This window comes from Girardinichthys multiradiatus, chromosome 11 (genome assembly GCF_021462225.1).
Source record: "Girardinichthys multiradiatus isolate DD_20200921_A chromosome 11, DD_fGirMul_XY1, whole genome shotgun sequence".
Classification (NCBI taxonomy): domain Eukaryota; kingdom Metazoa; phylum Chordata; class Actinopteri; order Cyprinodontiformes; family Goodeidae; genus Girardinichthys; species Girardinichthys multiradiatus.
The window spans coordinates 12,556,414-12,576,380 of NC_061804.1; the positions used below are offsets into that span (position 1 = coordinate 12,556,414).

The window sequence follows — 19,967 nt, forward strand, 5'->3', positions numbered from 1 at the left end:
GAATAGGCTGTTCCCAGAGTGCTGTATCAAAGCACCTCAGTGGGAAGTCTGTGGGAAGGAAAAAGTGTGGCAGAAAACGCTGCACAACGAGAAGAGGTGACCGGACCCTGAGGAAGATTGTGGAGAAGGGCCGATTCCAGACCTTGGGGGACCTGCGGAAGCAGTGGACTGAGTCTGGAGTAGAAACATCCAGAGCCACCGTGCACAGGCTTGTGCAGGAAATGGGCTACAGGTGCCGCATTCCCCAGACCTGGGCTACAGAGAAGCAGCACTGGACTGTTGCTCAGTGGTCCAAAGTACTTTTTTCGGATGAAAGCAAATTCTGCATGTCATTCGGAAATCAAGATGCCAGAGTCTGGAGGAAGACTGGGGAGAAGGAAATGCCAAAATGCCAGAAGTCCATTGTCAAGTACCCACAGTCAGTGATGGTCTGGGGTGCCGTGTCAGCTGCTGGTGTTGGTCCACTGTGTTTTATCAAGGGCAGGGTCAATGCAGCTAGCTATCAGGAGATTTTGGAGCACTTCATGCTTCCATCTGCTGAAAAGCTTTATGGAGATGAAGATTTCATTTTTCAGCACGACCTGGCACCTGCTCACAGTGCCAAAACCACTGGTAAATGGTTTACTGACCATGGTATCACTGTGCTCAATTGGCCTGCCAACTCTCCTGACCTGAACCCCATAGAGAATCTGTGGGATATTGTGAAGAGAACGTTGAGAGACTCAAGACCCAACACTCTGGATGAGCTAAAGGCCGCTATCGAAGCATCCATAAGACCTCAGCAGTGCCACAGGCTGATTGCCTCCATGCCACGCCGCATTGAAGCAGTCATTTCTGCAAAAGGATTCCCGACCAAGTATTGAGTGCATAACTGTACATGATTATTTGAAGGTTGACGTTTTTGTATTAAAAACACTTTTCTTTTATTGGTCGGATTAAATATGCTAATTTTGTGAGATAGGAATTTTGGGTTTTCATGAGCTGTATGCCAAAATCATCTGTATTAAGACAATAAAAGACCTGATATATTTCAGTTAGTGTGCAATGAATCTAAAATATATGAATGTTAAATTTTCATCATGACATTATGGAAAATAATGAACTTTATCACAATGTGCTAATATTTTGAGAAGGACCTGTATATCAAGCTGATATTAGCAGTCAGACAGCTAACCTGCAGCTGGCTACTTAACAGATATGCTGCAAATAGCTTGCCAACTGTAGCTTTAAAACAGCGTCACATTAAGAGTGATTGTGATCATCCCAATAAAGTCTGTCTCCAAAGCCCTATTAAGCTGCTGTGACTTTGTGGTTAAACAGGTCTAAGATTGAAGCTTGACATCAGCAAATAACATGATGCTGCCACCACCGTACTTCACAGTTGGCACGGTGACGTCATGCTTACAAGCTTCCCTCTTTTTTTCGCCAAATGTAACGATGGTCATTGTGGCTGAACACCTTTTTATTGCTTCAGTAAACCACAGAACATCTCTCCAAAAATTATGGTCTTGTCCACAAATGTATTTGTAAACTATAATTCAGCTTTTTATGCTGCTTTTAGAGTAATGGTTTCTTCCTTTCCGAGTGGCCTTTCAGTACATGACTCATGTAACTGTGGACAATGACACTATTAACAGCTTCAGCAGACATTTTCACAAGCTGTTTTGCTTTTGTTCTGGGGTTAGTTCGCATATTATGCACCAAAACCCGTTTATCTCCAGGACACAGAACCCATCTCCTTCCAGAACGATATGATGACTGGACATTCCCATGGAGTTTATACTTGTGTATAATTACTTGACCAGATGAACGCAACACCTTGAGTCATCTGGAAATTGAACCCAAGGATGAACCAGATCTGTGGAGTCTTTTAATACAGTTAGTACAGTATACCAACATACATGTGTAACATAACGCTGCTGTCTGAGAACTTTTAGGTGTCACCTTCAGTATGCTGTTAAAATTAATGAGAAATAACATCAAACCTTAAATTAGCTACTGGCAAGTACATCGCTTTTGACTAGCTAGAAAACACAAAAACCTGTCTCACGTTTTGAACACAGGTACTCCCATCTGTGTGTGTGGTGGAAAATTTCAATATCACAAGCTGAGAGGAAATCCCCCACGAGTACAAAGTGTGGATATTCATCTTGCTGTCTCATTACGTTGCGGCAGGCACCACCCCATGCCACAAACATGTGTGTCCTTGTACCATGATACAGTATTATAACAGCTGTCATACTGTTCCCAAGAGAGAAGAGGGAGATTTCTCTGAAGAAGTGAAGATCTGCTTTGGTCTCTGGAGATCCAGCTCATAACTTTAAAAGACAGAGCTCTCATACTAGGAGGGCTCTCTTTACTCGCACCCTTTGTGTTTTTATTGCTCTAACCAGCAGATCATAACCATTAATCGGCAGACCAAATGTTCTATGTGTACTGCATGTCATAATTCCTTCCTGTTTGTCTGCAACAATGTTCTAAATCTTTAATCTAAACCCTCATCTTTAATTAGATAAAACAGCTGTAGAAAGGAGGAAGCATTTAACTGTGTCCTTCGGCCAAGCAAAACCATCTAAACCACTTCTTAAAATACAAAAAAGGTCGAAGCTGGAGCGAGAGATTAGAAAAGACATTTCATTTATAGAAAAAAAAACAACTGTCATTACAAGTCCACTGTGCTTCCCGCTAAACCGCTTAACCAAGGGTGAGCATCTTTTCATGAACATTTACACATTTTTAGCCACTGTACAGCTTTCTTTCCAGCAAAGAACAGTGGTGAAGATGTTGCATCACCTTTAAACACCACCCGTTTCTAAAGATACCAGCGTTTTTGTGTTTATTAAAAAAAAAGGACCTGGAAGTAGTAGGTCTGTCTATTTTATAAGTCTCAAAATATGCTACTATAGTAAAAAACAATGTGTTAAAAAACAAAATCCAACAACTAACTGTCCCTTAAACTGAATTATTAAAACAAATCTGAATTAAATTACAATTATCCACAGCTTTCATAAAAATCTGGTATCCTAAACATAAAACAATGTAAAAGCCATCACACTTCAAAAAGGTGAAAAACTAGAGATGCACCAATCAGGCTTTCACTGACTAGTGTATTGTGGTTTTGACTGATTCTGAATTTCTTTCTAAGGTCTTTAATATAAAAAAGAAACCAAATGTGATGTTTATTTGTAGTAGTAACTTTGAAAAATTGAAGAATTTCTTCATTTATGCATTAAAGTTTATGCTGCTAAGATTTAGCAGTTTTATTCAACATAAAAAAGTGCAAAGCATATGCTGTTGGTTGATACGTTTATTAAAAATAGTGGGAGTTAAACAAAACAGTGAGCTACTGATGGAAGCTTAAAGCTCCTCTGATATGGCAGGTACAACCAGAGTGTTGCACCGATAAGCTCTGGTGGCACCTTTGCGTTACAATAAGGTTCCTTTAAAGTACGGCTAGAGCTAACGTTAAACATTTCCATATTAGCTACTTCCTGGTAGGCCGTTAACGTATTATGTCGGTCTGAGTTCCCCCAGTGAGGAGATGGTGCACACAACACTCACTTCTACTGCGGGGACGAATTAAGGCAGGAAAATGTCCACCAGAGCATCACCTCTATTACCTCAGAGCTCAGTAGTAAAGCAATTATCAGCTAATGTGTCAAATAACATAAAAAGTAAATGTTAAACAGTGGACCCAGACTGAAGCTGACCTTTCGAGTTCAAGTTGTACCGAACCGGTAGCAACCCACCTTGCTTACTCAAGTTGATCATTAAAAGATGATAAGTGTCATGATCCGTAAGTGTTCTGGTTTCTTTTGTGTATATATTTTTATGATTTCCTTGTTATCTTCTTTAGGTCTTCCCATATTCAGTTGATTTATCTGTGTTCATTATTGTTTGTAAGGCATTTCCATATTACTTCATTCATTTATGTTTAGGTTTGTAGGTTATTTTGGTGTTCTGTTCTTTGTACATTTGGATTTATTTCTCTTAGATCACCATTTGTCTTTTCCCCTGGTTAAGTGGCGCCTTGTGTCTACGTTCTGCTCCTTCGTGGTAATTAGTCTCCCTCCTTAAGTTTCCCTGCTTACCTTCTACCACAGCTCCTCCACACACCTATCTCCAAAATCATTTCTCACATTTCCCTCAGTATTTAAGTTCTCTGTTGGTCATTGTTCTTCAATCAATTCTATAAAAATAGAGAGAAAAACCCCTTTCTTTGTCGCTTAGTGAGAATGTTTCAGTGTTTCAGCAGAAAAGTGACAATCATGTGGAAGCACACAGACCAACACCCTGAAATTAAAATTATGCACGTTACAAACCTTTATACAGGCTTATAAACACTTGTTGTTTTGTGTACTTTTTCGCTAAAAAGGGAAGCAACACATTTAAATAATATTTGGATATTTTTGTATTGTCACAACCCTACTGTACCTCACCTCCCATTCTTTATGGACACAGTGAAAAATAAAAATGATACAACTGCAGGTCATAAGTTGAGAAACTGCACGATGACTCCAAAAAAGAGACGTCAAATGTCTTGCTAAGCTTGATGTAAAACAGGGAAGGCTTGTCATCATGGTCATAACACATGACATGAAAAAACATCTGTTGTTTCCTCACATGGCTTCACACTGACAGTGGCCAAAGGAAAGACGTGTTCAAGTGTTGAATTTGAACGGTAAAGTTATATTAGGAGTTTAAGTCTGTCAGTATTTACTAAAAGAGTAAAACGTGGCATCAAACATGGTAAAATATCATTACCGTTATATAAACATTTGGGCACTTGAAAAAAACATGTTAATCAACTCTTTAAGAATGATTTATCTTCTCAGTGTTTATACAGACTGCGCACACCGAACTGAAAAAAGAGGCATTTTCAAGAACATTGTCCTGATGGGAGTAAAAGAAGTTAACCTCCCCCCCAAAAAAAAAATCTGACTACAAAAACAAATAAGTATAATTTGATACATTTTAGGCATTAAATCACCTGCACTCCTATCCTTTAAAATTAACAGTTCTCTTGCAAGACATCTCAGTTTCTGTTTGAACAAAACTACTAAATTCACTAGAAAACCTTTGCTAGTTTTCAAAATTGAAATCTACTGTCCATGCATGTGCAGATAAGCTTATAGAATAGTGGGTTCTGGCCATATCGCTGCAGCTGAACCAACACTTTCATATAAACAAAGATGAAATCTTTTACGGCGTCTTTTCAGATGCTTCTCTTGACTGAAAAAGCTAAGTTGTGAAGGGATCTGTCTTTTTCTTTTTTAATGTGACCTTTCCCATCACTCTCTGCCTCTGAAGAAGCGCAAAATAATGCAGCACAAAGCATCAGCCTTCCCCAAGAGTGCAGAGGCAGCATTATGAAAGGGAATGTGGCCCCTGGCTCCTCAGAGGAGGCCCGGGTCAGAGCAGAGAGCTACAGCAGTAATTACTGAGGGACTGATTGCTGACAGGACCTTCCAACAGCCTGTGGTTAACTGGGTGAAGGCGAAGGAAGCCTCAAATGTTCAAGCTCGACAGATGCTCTCCTGAGGACTCGCACTTTAAGGGCAAGGATTTAGTTTTCTCTTATGCAAAAAAAAACAACAAAAAAAACTGTCATCCTCCCTTCAGTTTGAGACACTTTGTGGAGGCAGGATGGAGAAACTTCCCAGATAAAGTGCAAATTAGCACTCATTCCTTTTATGAAGACCTTAGGAAGTACACATTCTAGCTCAAAAACATCTGTTGCAACTCGGAGAAAAGGAAAGTAATGTTTGAAGGTAAGGTTAAAAAACAAACAACCCAAACTGATTTGAACCCAATTTCTCTGAGTGGGAGGAATGTGTGATTGTGGCAGGCACTGCTTTGCCACAACTGGTACTGCTCACCAGTTTCCAACTGGATTATGCCAGTTTCTTCCACAGGGTGGTCATTTAGGAGGACTTGGGATCGTTCATCATGACTATATGGATGTGCCAACCCTGTGTTTAAGCCAGCCAATTCTTACCATCCACGAGTGGGGTTGATTTAGCTGTGGTGGCAGCAAAAAGCTGTATTTACACTGGATAGAAAGGTCTGTGCCACGAATATACAGCAACGGATGCTGGACTAGTGTTGTAACCTCACACTTGGATTTAAGTGAATATTGTCTCCGTTTGAAAGAGGAATCAGCTTGTGATTAACGTTTCTTGATAAATCTATAAATCTACAACATTAGAGGAAAAAAAAAAAACTTCATTGTGTGCCACCTTTCTGCATAAAAACAGCAGCAACAACTGAGTAACTACCTCTGTACCTCCAGGAACAACAAAGATCACCTGAATCTGCATTTTGACAGATTTTATGATGAAAAGTTACAGGTATAAAGAAAAATTTAAAAAGTTCCTATGGCTGGAAATTTACTCAATGAGATACCGCAGAAAGTGCCAGATTGACCAGAGTTTTCTCCAGGTGAAGTGCTGACCCTCCCCCACAAGTTGCTGTGCACTGCTGGTCAGCAGGCTGAAAAGGGGGTCCTGCACCTTTCCCTTGCTTAATGGACGGACAAAGAAGGACAAATATGCCTCTTTGAAATGGTTATATAACATTAAAATCTATTTAAATACAATTTTACTTTACACAAATTTACATTAAATCTGCAAATATGTTTTTCATTAGAAATCTTCATGTTCTAATTAACCCGTACAATCAGAACTGGTCAGTTCTGGTCCCACTCATAATCAGTAGGAAAGAGTCAAACTAGAGCACTAGTTACTGAGTCACAAAACCCAAGCCAGTCGAGTTACTTACCTCTGATGGTTTCTTGTGCTGGTGGCCGACCCATGTGCTACTGGTGCCGGTATTCTTGGAGGACCTGGACCAGGAGGTCACTTGACCTGGAGGAAGACAAAAAAAAAAAATATTAAGGCTTGGAGCTGCTCTTAGGAAAACCTTTTCTGTCCCTTTTTTCCGATGATTTTAATTCTTATCAAGCAAGCATTCAGTTTGTTTGAGTCGTCAAGTCCTTGGCTGTAGCTTTTTCCTCACACATGTCTGTTAATGTCAATTTCTATGCAGAGAAACTGGCGTCCGACTGGAGAAATTTGTTTTGCAAAAACAACAATAGCCTAATGAATTCAGCAGCAGCAATCATGAATCAGCAGGGAATCTGCAAAACAAACCTTTTTAAATGACCTTGAGAAAGAGGTCAGGGTTTTTGTCGTTTTAAAATTAATTTGATTCGAAGAAATGAAATAAAAGAAAACCGGCATGCAACAACCTCAGTGACTGCCCTCAGAGTCAGGCTTTAAATGAGGCAGACTAATGACGATCCATGAAGAGGTTAATTAGGTAATGACAATATAAATAACATCTTGTTAAAGTGTTAAGCCTACTATGCTCCATTATGAGCTCGTTATTACACAACTTAATTGTAATTAACCAAACACTGGAGCCAAAATCCCACCCACCGCTTGATTTAACAGCTCAATGGAGGATTTTCTGTGCATTTACATAGGTTACATTTTCAGGAAACACTAAAAATCATATTTGAAAGCTTATTTCTAAGTGTGAATACCGAGGAAAGATGTGCATTTGATTAAATGTGCATTGGAAGAAATGTTAGTTTAATGTAACACATCAGAATCTTAGCGCATGGAGCGTGCATGCCACCCACTCAACATGTATCACCACAGCAGTGCTGCCACCATGCTGACTTCACTCCTCAGGATCTAGCAGAGCTCAGGGAATAGCTGCTACCATATTTGCCTTCTGAATTGACCGATTTCTTCTTCAACTCAGAGACAACAAACACACTCTCATCGTAGGTACACTATGAGAGACAGAATCTTTAAAACAAATCCAGAAAAATCCCGTTGTGTAATATTTTAATAATTTATTTGCATTTTACTGGATTAAATAAGAAGTTGATTCAATAGAAAAATCAAACTTAATATTTGGTGCAGAAACCTTCAGGTTTGCATACACTGCAGCAGCGATTTTGGCCCACTCCTTCGGGGCTGACGCTGGGCAAAACAGAGTTTCAGCTCCATCCAGATTTTCTATTGGGTTCAGGTCTGGAGACTGGTCAGGCCACTCCAGAAACCCCAGTTTCAACTAAATAAAAGTAAATCCACAGCATAATGCTGCCACTGCCATATGTCATTGCGGTTATGGCGTTCTTTTGGAAACGTGCTCCGTTGTGTTTATTTAAACTTATCCTTTAAAATTGTGGCCTAAAGTTCACTTTTAATTTCACCAGACCATAACACATTCTTTAACAATATTTTGGCAGATTTTAGTCAAACCTGGATGTTTTCTTGGGAAGAAAATGCTTTTGCCGTGGAAACCAACTCTTTAATCCACACATATTTCCAACCAGACATCCCTGCAGCTCCTCAGAGCTGCTGTCAGCCTCTTGGCAGCCTCTCCGACCGGTTTCCATCTGGTCTTTTCATCAGTTTTGGAGAAACATCCAGTCACTGTTGTTCCATATCTTTTGTATCTTTGTTGTAACATAGCAGACATATAATGCAATGGATCTTTTTGCATTCTTATCCTTACTGATACCCTTGTACATTCAAGTAATTTTCATATTTTATAGCCTTTCTGCAAACTATGACTTTAGCTAAAGGATGCAAATATCAGGAAAATCTTGCTGGAACAATTTTATTTCAGATTAATCAGATTCACTACAACTGGAGGAAGGTATGTAAACAAAGAAGGTTGAATGCCGGAACTGAATCAAAAAGTATTAGTTTGAGGCTGTGCGCATTTATGCAACCAATTTATGGCTAGGGATTTTTTACATCTGTTTTTCTCACAGATTTGTTTGGATTTCAGTTAAATTGTAATGGATATAAGTTACATTAAAGGTTGCTGGAGTAGCAGGAGAGAACCCACAACATGCAAACTCCATGCAGAAAGACCCCAGGCCAGGATTCGTAACCAGTGCCTTTTTGCTACCAACTGCTCCACTGTGCAGTGCCGAGAATTATGTTTCCCTATTAATATGGGGAATTTCTGCACCTCTACCATTAGTTTCAGTTTGTCTGGAGAGGACAGGGGAAACACCAAAAGCATGTCAGCTGTTTAGTAGTCAGGATAAAGCTGAGGGGGATTTCTGTAGTACACCATTTGAACCATCCTGCTCAGTAACTTCAATCAGTTGCAACACTCTAAACTTTGTTGCTTACTGATTAATGGGAGCTTATTGCACCAAATTACTAAAAATCACTCCAGTGAAGCTGTTATCAGAGACTCAGATAGCAGCCTATGTGGAATTTGGAGATTTGTGCTTTCTCCATAAGAGGGTTTTCACTGGAAGCTCAGTGCATTCTGATCTCCATGTGCAAGGGCCCTTATTGTATTTTGTTGGTGTGGAGATATGGGATCTTTGGTTGGAAATGTTTGATGAGGTGCTTTTGGTTGTGAAGAAGCAGGAGGCAATGTGCTTAGCAACTAAGCTACTGAGATAAATTCAATATTAAATCAAAATCAGCCTGTTGTTGGCATCATAAGATTATGTCCCTGGTTTTAGGATCAGAAGAGCATAGCCAGTCCTGTTTGAAATTCTCCTGTGACCAACCCACACCGGTGAGGGAAGGCCACACATCATTAAAAGCTGGTACAGCTGCTACCAGGCTCCTGCCACCATGATACTAAAGCACCAAAATTACCCAATGGAAGTTTTGTGAATGCTTAAAACAATCAGAAAGCTCATGCTCCATAACTTATAATGGGGAGCACATTGCTCTCCTCTTGCACCCCATGGAGACCTCTCCAAGACTGCAGAGATCATCTAGATTCTGGCTGATTTATTTATGCTTTGGTGTAAAAGGTCCAGTGTTAAGGGGGCAATAGTGAGTAGTTGCACAGGATTAGTGCTGGATCTTGTTCAATGAAGAAAACAAAAAAGAAAAAACAAAAACTAGAATGTGCCATCAAAGCAAATGTTGTAGGACATAATATATTCTCCATTTGTGTGTCAGATGTCACCAGGATATGGGCTACAACCATTACATTCCTTGGTTTTAGTCACTCCTTTGAAGGTTTCACAAGAAATAAATTTACTTTTTGATAGTCTAATTTATTATGTGTCACAATATTTGTTGTCCGTCCATGCAGGTCTGCAGATAGAAAAAAGCTACTTAATTGGTCCATATACTGAACTTCTGTACATTAGGATCATAATTACACAGGATACATCTACATGACTAACATATGGCAGCCGCACGACTCCGTCACTGTGACCAGATAACCAAACATGCAGACGAAGGCTACCATCATGGCTGTGTGTTAATTAAAAGCCGCACTTTGAGGCCCAGCAGCCAAAATTATCATGGGCATCCTTCAATTAGAAACCTGATAACCTCCAGTGAACAGACACAGCTGGAGTCCAGGCTGCAGAGGTCAGGAGAAGCTCAGAATGAAAAATAAAGACGGTATAGCTTTAAAAACGGGCTGGGGTAGTTAGGTCTGCCCATTAAACCTGCTATAAAATATGCTACACACAGACCTGTGAGCACATAACAGTTAAACCTATAAGAGGTCAGGACAGGTCAGCCCTTGGTGTGAACAACTTGAACAACTCCATAATTACCCATAATTACTCTGACTATAGATGCAAATGCAACATTTTCCTCACTAAAAAAACATTATTCTTAAATCAAAAATCCAGCAGTTGATCCGAAATCTTATTTTATAATATTCAGTAGTTCTCAAAACTGCCTGTTTGACATCAAGTGGAAAAACATATTTGGTTTCCCAATAAACTCTAATAAAGTATATTTCATACATAAGCTAGAGTAAGATAATCCTAACAATTTTCTTTTCTTAACTACAGCAAACTGTGTTAAAAGACAGCAGGACATGTATATTTCTACATGCGGCTGCGAACCGTTATTTTTGGCTTGGTAGCCAGATGTTCCCAGCTCTGAGGAGTCAGGCTCTGGGGAAAAAAAACATATCTGCCAATATTTTAAACTATGCATAAATCAATTCATATTAATTTATCACTTTGCTAACTAACTACATGATGCATGTGCTTACAGCTTCCAAAGTGTTTCAGGCCATATTGAGAAAACACGCTTAAACCAAACATGAGATCAGAGTTTTGTTGACTACTACTTGAATACTCGCTGTATTTTAAGAACCAGATTGATTAAAAATGCAGTTCAGTCATCACCTGAGCCAAAGTCCAGGCAGATGTTACAAACAAAACCAGACATCTTCCTCTGATCCCCAAGACAAAATAAAATCAGAAAAAATAAAAAACACTCCAGTGAAACTTTACCTGTGATTATGTGAAATGAACATATGCCACAGATAAATCTGGATTTAGGTCACATTAACAAGCGAAGAACTGAACTAAAATTAAGAATAGGGAATATGATGTACCTAAAAACAAAAAGTCGGCAGGTGCAGCTTCTCAGAGAGCTTAATGTGGTGAAACTACTACAGAGTTTTGTGGGCAAAGTCCAATCTCCAGTTTTTGTTAGATTTTCTGGAACCCATTTTAGATTAGATAAGTATAATATATAAATAAACATAAAAGATAACCAAAATATTTTTTCTAGCCTTCCTGGCGGTCAGTTATTTATATTGTAGAGCAGAGTCACTGCAAAACAGGATTTTACAGTTGTTTTTTTATACTAACTACTCTTATATTAGCTTTTGTACAATTAACATTTCCATTTTAGGCGCTTTTTACTTCTTTTGTGCAAATTCTGACATTACTTTAAACATCTCACAGACATTAAAAATAGCTAACTTTAAATTTTCTAACCTGACAATCCAATAAGTCAGCTGGACAGTTTTATAATTTGCTCATGTCTGTTCCTGCTCTTTAAAGTTAAATTACTACACAATACCAGCAAAAAAAAAAGGGAAAACTGACTATCAAAGAACAATACTTCACTTAAAGCATTTCTTGCTTTTATATCTAAATACAGAGATTAAAAAGTGCCTAATTCAATCAAATTTCAAAGTTTTAGTTATTAAAGTGTCTTCAACTTTTTACAATTTTTCAACAAATTCACAAACTTTCTCAATATAAACAAATAACTGACATTATTCAAAAGGAGACTCGACTAATTCCTGTCAGGTTCAGATTCATCTGATCAACGCTGGGAATCGTTCAGCAGCCAGTCGTTTAGCCGACACATTTTCAGTATCAAATATCCAGATTTTAAAATTTCTCAATCCCTTTAGGAACCATTACAGGTACAACTGTTTTATGTGACCTATTGTTTTAATTCTCAGTGTTTATCACCTCAGCCTCAGTCAGCCACGACACACATACAGGTCCTTCTCAAAAAATTAGCATATTGTGATAAAGTTCATTATTTTCCATAATGTCATGATGAAAATTTAACATTCATATATTTTAGATTCATTGCACACTAACTGAAATATTTCAGGTCTTTTATTGTATTAATACAGATGATTTTGGCATACAGCTCATGAAAACCCAAAATTCCTATCTCACAAAATTAGCATATCATTAAAAGGGTCTCTAAACGAGCTATGAACCTAATCATCTGAATCAACGAGTTAACTCTAAACACCTGCAAAAGATTCCTGAGGCCTTTAAAACTCCCAGCCTGGTTCATCACTCAAAACCCCAATCATGGGTAAGACTGCCGACCTGACTGCTGTCCAGAAGGCCACTATTGACACCCTCAAGCAAGAGGGTAAGACACAGAAAGAAATTTCTGAACGAATAGGCTGTTCCCGGAGTGCTGTATCAAGGCACCTCAGTGAGAAGTCTGTGGGAAGGAAAAAGTGTGGCAGAAAACGCTGCACAACGAGAAGAGGTGACCGGACCCTGAGGAAGATTGTGGAGAAGGGCCGATTCCAGACCTTGGGGGACCTGCGGAAGCAGTGGACTGAGTCTGGAGTAGAAACATCCAGAGCCACCGTGCACAGGCGTGTGCAGGAAATGGGCTACAGGTGCCGCATTCCCCAGACCTGGGCTACAGAGAAGCAGCACTGGACTGTTGCTCAGTGGTCCAAAGTACTTTTTTCGGATGACAGCAAATTCTGCATGTCATTCAGAAATCAAGTCTGGGGAGAAGGAAATGCCAAAATGCCAGAAGTCCAGTGTCAAGTACCCACAGTCAGTGATGGTCTGGGGTGCCGTGTCAGCTGCTGGTGTTGGTCCACTGTGTTTTATCAAGGGCAGGGTCAATGCAGCTAGCTATCAGGAGATTTTGGAGCACTTCATGCTTCCATCTGCTGAAAAGCTTTATGGAGATGAAGATTTCATTTTTCAGCACGACCTGGCACCTGCTCACAGTGCCAAAACCACTGGTAAATGGTTTACTGACCATGGTATCACTGTGCTCAATTGGCCTGCCAACTCTCCTGACCTGAACCCCATAGAGAATCTGTGGGATATTGTGAAGAGAACGTTGAGAGACTCAAGACCCAACACTCTGGATGAGCTAAAGGCCGCTATCGAAGCATCCTGGGCCTCCATAAGACCTCAGCAGTGCCACAGGCTGATTGCCTCCATGCCACGCCGCATGGAAGCAGTCATTTATGCAAAAGGATTCCCGACCAAGTATTGAGTGCATAACTGTACATGATTATTTTAAGGTTGACGTTTTTTGTATTAAAAACACTTTTCTTTTATTGGTCGGATGAAATATGCTAATTTTGTGAGATAGGAATTTTGGGTTTTCATGAGTTGTATGCCACAATCATCCGTATTAAGACAATAAAAGATCTGAAATATTTCAGTTAGTGTGCAATTAATCTAAAATATATGAATGTTAAATTTTCATCATGACATTATGGAAAATAATGAACTTTATCACAATATGCTCATTTTTTGAGAAGGACCTGTAAAGCTGTATGAATATTTTGAGTCAGAGCATGGAAATTTAATTCATGAAAATATCTAGAGGTGAGTTCTTCATCTCATCAGATTTTAAACTCATTTTGTCATGGTAGCGATTTCATTATAGCATCTCTACCAGACTGTGTGCTCTTGGAGCAGATTCAGTTTTAATGTCTCATTATCTTGATATATCAAGACCTTGAGCTTGTTTCTTTGGGATAACCGCACATCTCATCTTCTTCAAATATCAGAGCTTCTTGAGATAGAAGGTTTGGCATTTTATTTTTCAATCTAATAATCATGAAAGTGACATAGCCATCCATCCATTGAAGACCAATGTGTTACTATTATAGATTGTCCTCAGAGTGTCAGGATAGTGATAATGAAGGAGGAGACTCGGTGTAAAACGAGAATTGCTAATTTTCTTTACTTCAATTACAGTGATAATAAAAACCAAAATGGTTTTAATAATGAGGTAGGTCATAAGCTCGAGAAGAATTGTCTATTCACCGTTTCAATCCAGATGATATGAGTAATCACTGTAAACATTTTTATTCTTATCTACTTTTCAGTTTGGAAAAATCCCAAAAAGACTTGGTGGTTCAACAAAGTATTGACTCAGTGGAGCTGAATAGAAATGTATGCCATACATCTGATTTCTATTTGCAATTAATTTAGGAAAAAAAAATTTTTATCCTACCTTGTCTATCAGAAAAAATGCTAAGAAAACACACTGTTTGCGATTGTAACTAACAAAACCTTAAACTGTACACTATAAAGGAAGCACTTCTGCAGCAGTTGACTGAAGTCAGATGTCTAACTGTACCTCAGCAGCACAGGAGCTCACCTTTCTCACACTTCCAGGTTCCCCTGAACAAAAATATCCACATTTCATCTTGCCCCAGCTCTTTCTTCAACTTACTGTCTGTGGTGTCAGAGTCATTGCTGCTCGTGGAGTATTTCCTCCTCTTCTTTTCACTCTCCATCTGTCAGGGGTGAGGCAAGCAGGGACAGAGAGGGGGAGGATGTGGGGCAAAGGCAAGAGAGAAGAAAAACAACAAGTGAGAAGATGAGAAAACCAAGGTGTTTATGACATAAAGCACCAATCTTTTGGGAGCATCAAGTGGGGACTCCTACCATGACAAACTGAGCTGATCACCTTTAGACATTAATGCTCCAGGCTTGCAGGGAAGGTCACAAAGATACAGCTGTTCACATTCTAACAGTCCTGCCGTGTGAATTTATCTCAGTAGTGTAATACTCACAACGATTCATTTAAGATGCCTCTTCCTTTAAGCTTAAACTGTTTAAAGAAACAGAATGAACCCAGAATAAAACCAGCTTTTTTCAGCCGACAGAATGCTTTATGAAGGCGACGAAGGACACTCGATGAAGAACTGTTTCAAAACCAAACAAACTCTCGATCCATGCAGTTAAAAGTCCTTTTTAAAAGATGCAGGTGCAACTCCCCACCCCCACAGTTTCGGTCAGCTGTCAGTCAGCTGTGTACAATTACTGAACAAAGGGAACTGCCCTAACCTTCATGCAAGTCAAAAAGACAACTCCCACCCATTATTTCACTCAGGATTGAAAATTATGTTTGCAACAAACTATGAGAGGCAGCATGTCTGTCGGTAAAGTAAACAGCGTTAAGGTCTGTACATTCTCCACAAGAAGAAATCTGATCTCTCCATCAGGGCTGCAAGAACAAAATGATACTTTCTGTTCTTGCAGCCCTAGCTTGGGAGTTCTTGCAGCTTTTTCTTGACTTTTTTCTTTTGTGATGTCCTATAAATATTGTGCAATTGGTCAGACATTTGTAGTAGGTAAGGGTGCAGCAGTGTAGGGACCTATGAGAACTTAAAATGACTTCCTGTGAAGCATGAAATGCCCCAACCACAAAGGATAACATTTAATAGGCAGACATTGTACTACTTGAGCAAATAATCCTGCTAAAAGACTAGTATTTTGCACCATTTCAAGTTTTATCATAAATGAATGGTAATTTAATATATTATGTCTATTTTTTATTGGTAAAGTATTTTTGTGTTTTAGATGTGTTTTATATCTTTAGAAGGTGTTTCCTATGTTCTACATATGGCATCTTATACTAGTTGTCTGATAACTAGTTTTTACTCAGTAATTTACTCAGTATTATTTTTTTGGAGAGGTTGAGGGTTGTTGTTTTCCATGCTGTTTTCTCATTTGAACTTCTGTGGGACACTGTGTGTAAAAGTTGTCTGAATAAAACAATGCTCCATGAATGAAATCGTATAGATTGAATCTTATTGATGTTTTGGATTATCCCTACTTTTTGACCGTCTTTGCTGAACATGCACCAACACAAACCCAGATAGAGAAGCAAAACAAAGACCCTGCAGATCTCTGTCAAGATTCCTAGCATTTTACTATGGCAGCATAAAGGCAAGTATTACCGTCAGTTAAGAGATCAATGCATGCAATCAGAGCACTGTAAGGCTGATACTTATAGAACGCATCATTATTACGTTATTACAGTACCAACAGTACCAAAACGGACTACTAGGTGTACAATATTCACACACACAGACACTGCATGCCAATAATGTAAATGCCAACATGATTTAAATAATAGAGGTACACAGAGTGTGCTAAAAATGTCATAAGAGCAGACATAGAAAACAAGGAAAATATGGCATATATTTACTATTGGAAGTCAATGCAAAATTTAATACATCATCATTTTGTCTTATTAATCAAGCTCTCCAGCGTGAAAAAGCAGAAACTTGTTTCCATTCCAAAGCTGCATGATTTAATGAAGTTTTTAAGAGACAATTTTGATGAGCTATGACCATTAGAATGAAAATGGAAACAAACATCTTAGTTTCATAAGAAAGTCAAGCAATGCAGCATTCCAGATTTTTGTTTAAACAAAACTGAAAGCCATAAATTCAAAGATGATGATGATTAATAGTGAGTATTCCTAAGTATGCTTGTTATTTTGTTAACTCAACGTTAAAACCCCCCAAATCCCCACTTGCACCCACTTTGAGGTTCAACAACTGAAGCATTGTTGTACAGAATGCAGTTTGGCCTCAGTTTGCATACAGAAATCCACTTTAACGGTTCAAATGTTGTTCAGAGAACTTCAACATGATACAAGGGGGAAAAAGTACTGAGCAGAGGGCAAGGGCAGAAAAAGTATACAACAATATATATGTATACATATTTAACCTACAAGGTAAACTATAACAAAGCCATATTGTTCCATGCCTTTCAACAAAATACCTTCCGAACTTAAAAACTCGAACCTGACAAAAGAGAGGTGAAGAACTGGAAAGCTGCTATATTTGTACACCTACATTGTTCACTTTATGACTAACCTCTGCAGCAACTGACTCTGTTCTGCTCCACCATCAATGATCTTATCACTCTCTAGCATCTTTGGTACATCTGGCTTTCAGAGGTGGAAAGAGTGCCAAAATAATGTACTCAGGAAAATGTACAGCTACTTTGATAAACGTTTACTTAAAGACCAGTATAGTTACCAGAATAAAATGTTACCCAAATAAAAGTAAAATGCAACTCAATAAAGTTACTTTTTTATGAGCAGAAGAAAGTCCCTCTCATGCATTTTATAAAAGGAAAAGGAGAGATATTGGTCTCAAACTGTTTTTAATTAAAAGGAGCACCTTTATAAATGAAAATGCAACACAAAAATAAAACACGTCAACAAAGGACATTATGAATATTTGTGAGCCATTATATGAACATACATAAATTCCCAGAGGGTTTAGGGTTCTCTGCAGCTGATCGTCTCCCTCATCTCAGCATCCTTTTGTCACACCAAATCCTCTGCATCCTTCACTACATCTATGAAGCTTCTCTGTTGTTCTCCTCTTCCCCAGAACCTGGCAGTTCTTATCTTATCTGAATTGATTATTTGGAGAGATGGATTTATTGCCCTTTGCTACCACCTTTCAAGCATTAAATAGAGGAATATCATTAGAAAGAGCAGCGTTTGTCCTTCCTGTCAGGATCTGATTGAGCTGCAATCTGTCAGAAATTACTTAAGGAAGTCCAGCTCACAGCAGACAAATATCTTACAGTCATATCTTTGTCAACTTAAGCTGCCTCCTGCTCCAAATTAATGTGTAAATCAGAGAAAACAAATACTGTTGGCTAATGAAGAAGGCTGAGGGGAAGTAAAGCAAGACTGCAAATGAATATACAAAAAGCCAAAAGGAAATTAAGAAGGTCCAACACAATTGCAAATTGTGAGAAATAAAGGTGGTGGCTACAATCCTTGAGGTAAAACAGCAAAGCACCTTCACCTAGAGCTTGAGAGTCTATAGAGAGAATCTATTCATGGGAAACAAGGAGAACAGAGGCTAAAAGAGAGAAATCTTCAAATGAAACAGCAGCAGATGAATGTTCTGAAATTCACTTTCAGCATTCAGACAGGAACTCAAAAAGAGGAGGTCCGAAATAAAGTTTAGAGTGCCAAGAGCAGATTTATGTGGCAGTAAAACAGGGCTATTCCCTCTTATATGGGACTCTTCCTGTTCTTCAGTCTCCCTGCCTGCCCTGCACACATTTAAACACTGACATTTATGTTGACAAAAACAAATACACGGTTCTCCTTTCCTGCCTCTGCTTTTTCTATTCCAGGTCATGTTTTTTTTATTTCCTTTTCCTCTTCGCCGCAATTCGCCAACCTCTGTGCTTTACAATAACAAGGAGGGACACAGGGAGTCTGCGGAGGAAGGTTAAGTACATTACTGACTTTCTCAGCCTCTCAGTTTCCTCTCCGTCTTTCCACATTTTCCCATCCGTCAACCCCTACCTCCTCTTTCTGCCTTTGACGAGAGCGGTTAGGAGCATCACTGACTTCCTCCAGCTACATCTGTCTGTCTGTCTTCAAGTCCACACGCTCTGATCCATCTCAGGGTTTGTTTATCCCCCCTTCCACCTATTAAAACTCTAAAATCGACCCACTTCAACCACATTCTGGCAGCCTAACCTTTTGTTTATTCTTTTTGCAGAGTGGTTATGTCATTTCTTGCCAGACTCACCAGAAGTGCTAAAAGATGTGACAAGAAGAAGTTGCGAAGATCTATGTGATAAAATGCTGACATTCTAGGAATTTACAGAACCAGCAGCTTAACTGATCACTGGAAAACAATTAATTTAAAAGCTCCAGAGGACAGAAAAAAATTTAACAATTCTCAATTATTTTGCTTTAAATATCAACACTTAAAACATTTAAGTTGCTTTGGAAAGTATTCAAATTAGCTTCAAGTATGCTCTTGGTCTGGAGTGAATGATAAATGGACTGAACTTAGATAGCACCTTTCCAGTCATACAAACCACTTAAAGCGCCACATTCACCCAATCGCACACATTCATACACCGATACGCAGATCAGTAGGCAACTTGAGGTTAAGTCCCGGAGGGCTGGTTTCCTGCAACTTTTAGATGTGTTCTTGGTCCAAAAAACCTGAATTAAATGGCTAAAGTACAGGGGTTGGACAATGAAACTGAAACACCTGGTTTTAGACCACAGTAATTTATTAGTATGGTGTAGGGCCTCCTTTTGAGGCCAATACAGCGTCAATTCGTCTTGGGAATGACATATACAAGTCCTGCACAGTGGTCAGAGGGATTTTAAGCCATTCTTCTTGCAGGATAGTGGCCAGGTCACTACGTGATACTGGTGGAGGAAAACGTTTCCTGACTCGCTCCTCCAAAACACCCCAAAGTGGCTCAATAATATTTAGATCTGGTGACAGTGCAGGCCATGGGAGATGTTCAACTTCACTTTCATGTTCATCAAACCAATCTTTCACCAGTCTTGCTGTGTGTATTGGTGCATTGTCTTCCTGATACACGGCACCGCCTTCAGGATACAATGTTTGAACCATTGGATGCACATGGTCCTCAAGAATGGTTTGGTAGTCCTTGGCAGTGACGCGCCCATCTAGCACAAGTATTGGGCCAAGGGAATGCCATGATATGGCAGCCCAAACCATCACTGATCCACCCCCATGCTTCACTCTGGGCATGCAACAGTCTGGGTGGTACGCTTCTGTGGGGCTTCTCCACACCGTAACTCTTCCGGATGTGGGGGAAACAGTAAAGGTGGACTCATCAGAGAACAATACATGTTTCACAT

General features: G+C 39.2%; 1 protein-coding gene across 1 annotated transcript in view; it reads right to left on the minus strand.

Moving 5' to 3' along the window:
• Nucleotides 1–14,978, minus strand: part of jade2 (jade family PHD finger 2) — a 215,795-nt gene extending 200,817 nt beyond the window's left edge. Inside the window, exons 1-3 of the mRNA XM_047378971.1 lie at nt 14,951–14,978; nt 14,736–14,799; nt 6,781–6,866 (exon numbers count right to left, since the gene is read on the minus strand). Coding sequence (XP_047234927.1) covers nt 6,781–6,866; nt 14,736–14,799; nt 14,951–14,953 — 153 coding nt within the window. The 5' untranslated portion in view covers nt 14,954–14,978. The remainder of the gene's footprint in view (nt 1–6,780; nt 6,867–14,735; nt 14,800–14,950) is intronic.
• Between the last annotated feature and the right edge of the window lie 4,989 nt (nt 14,979–19,967).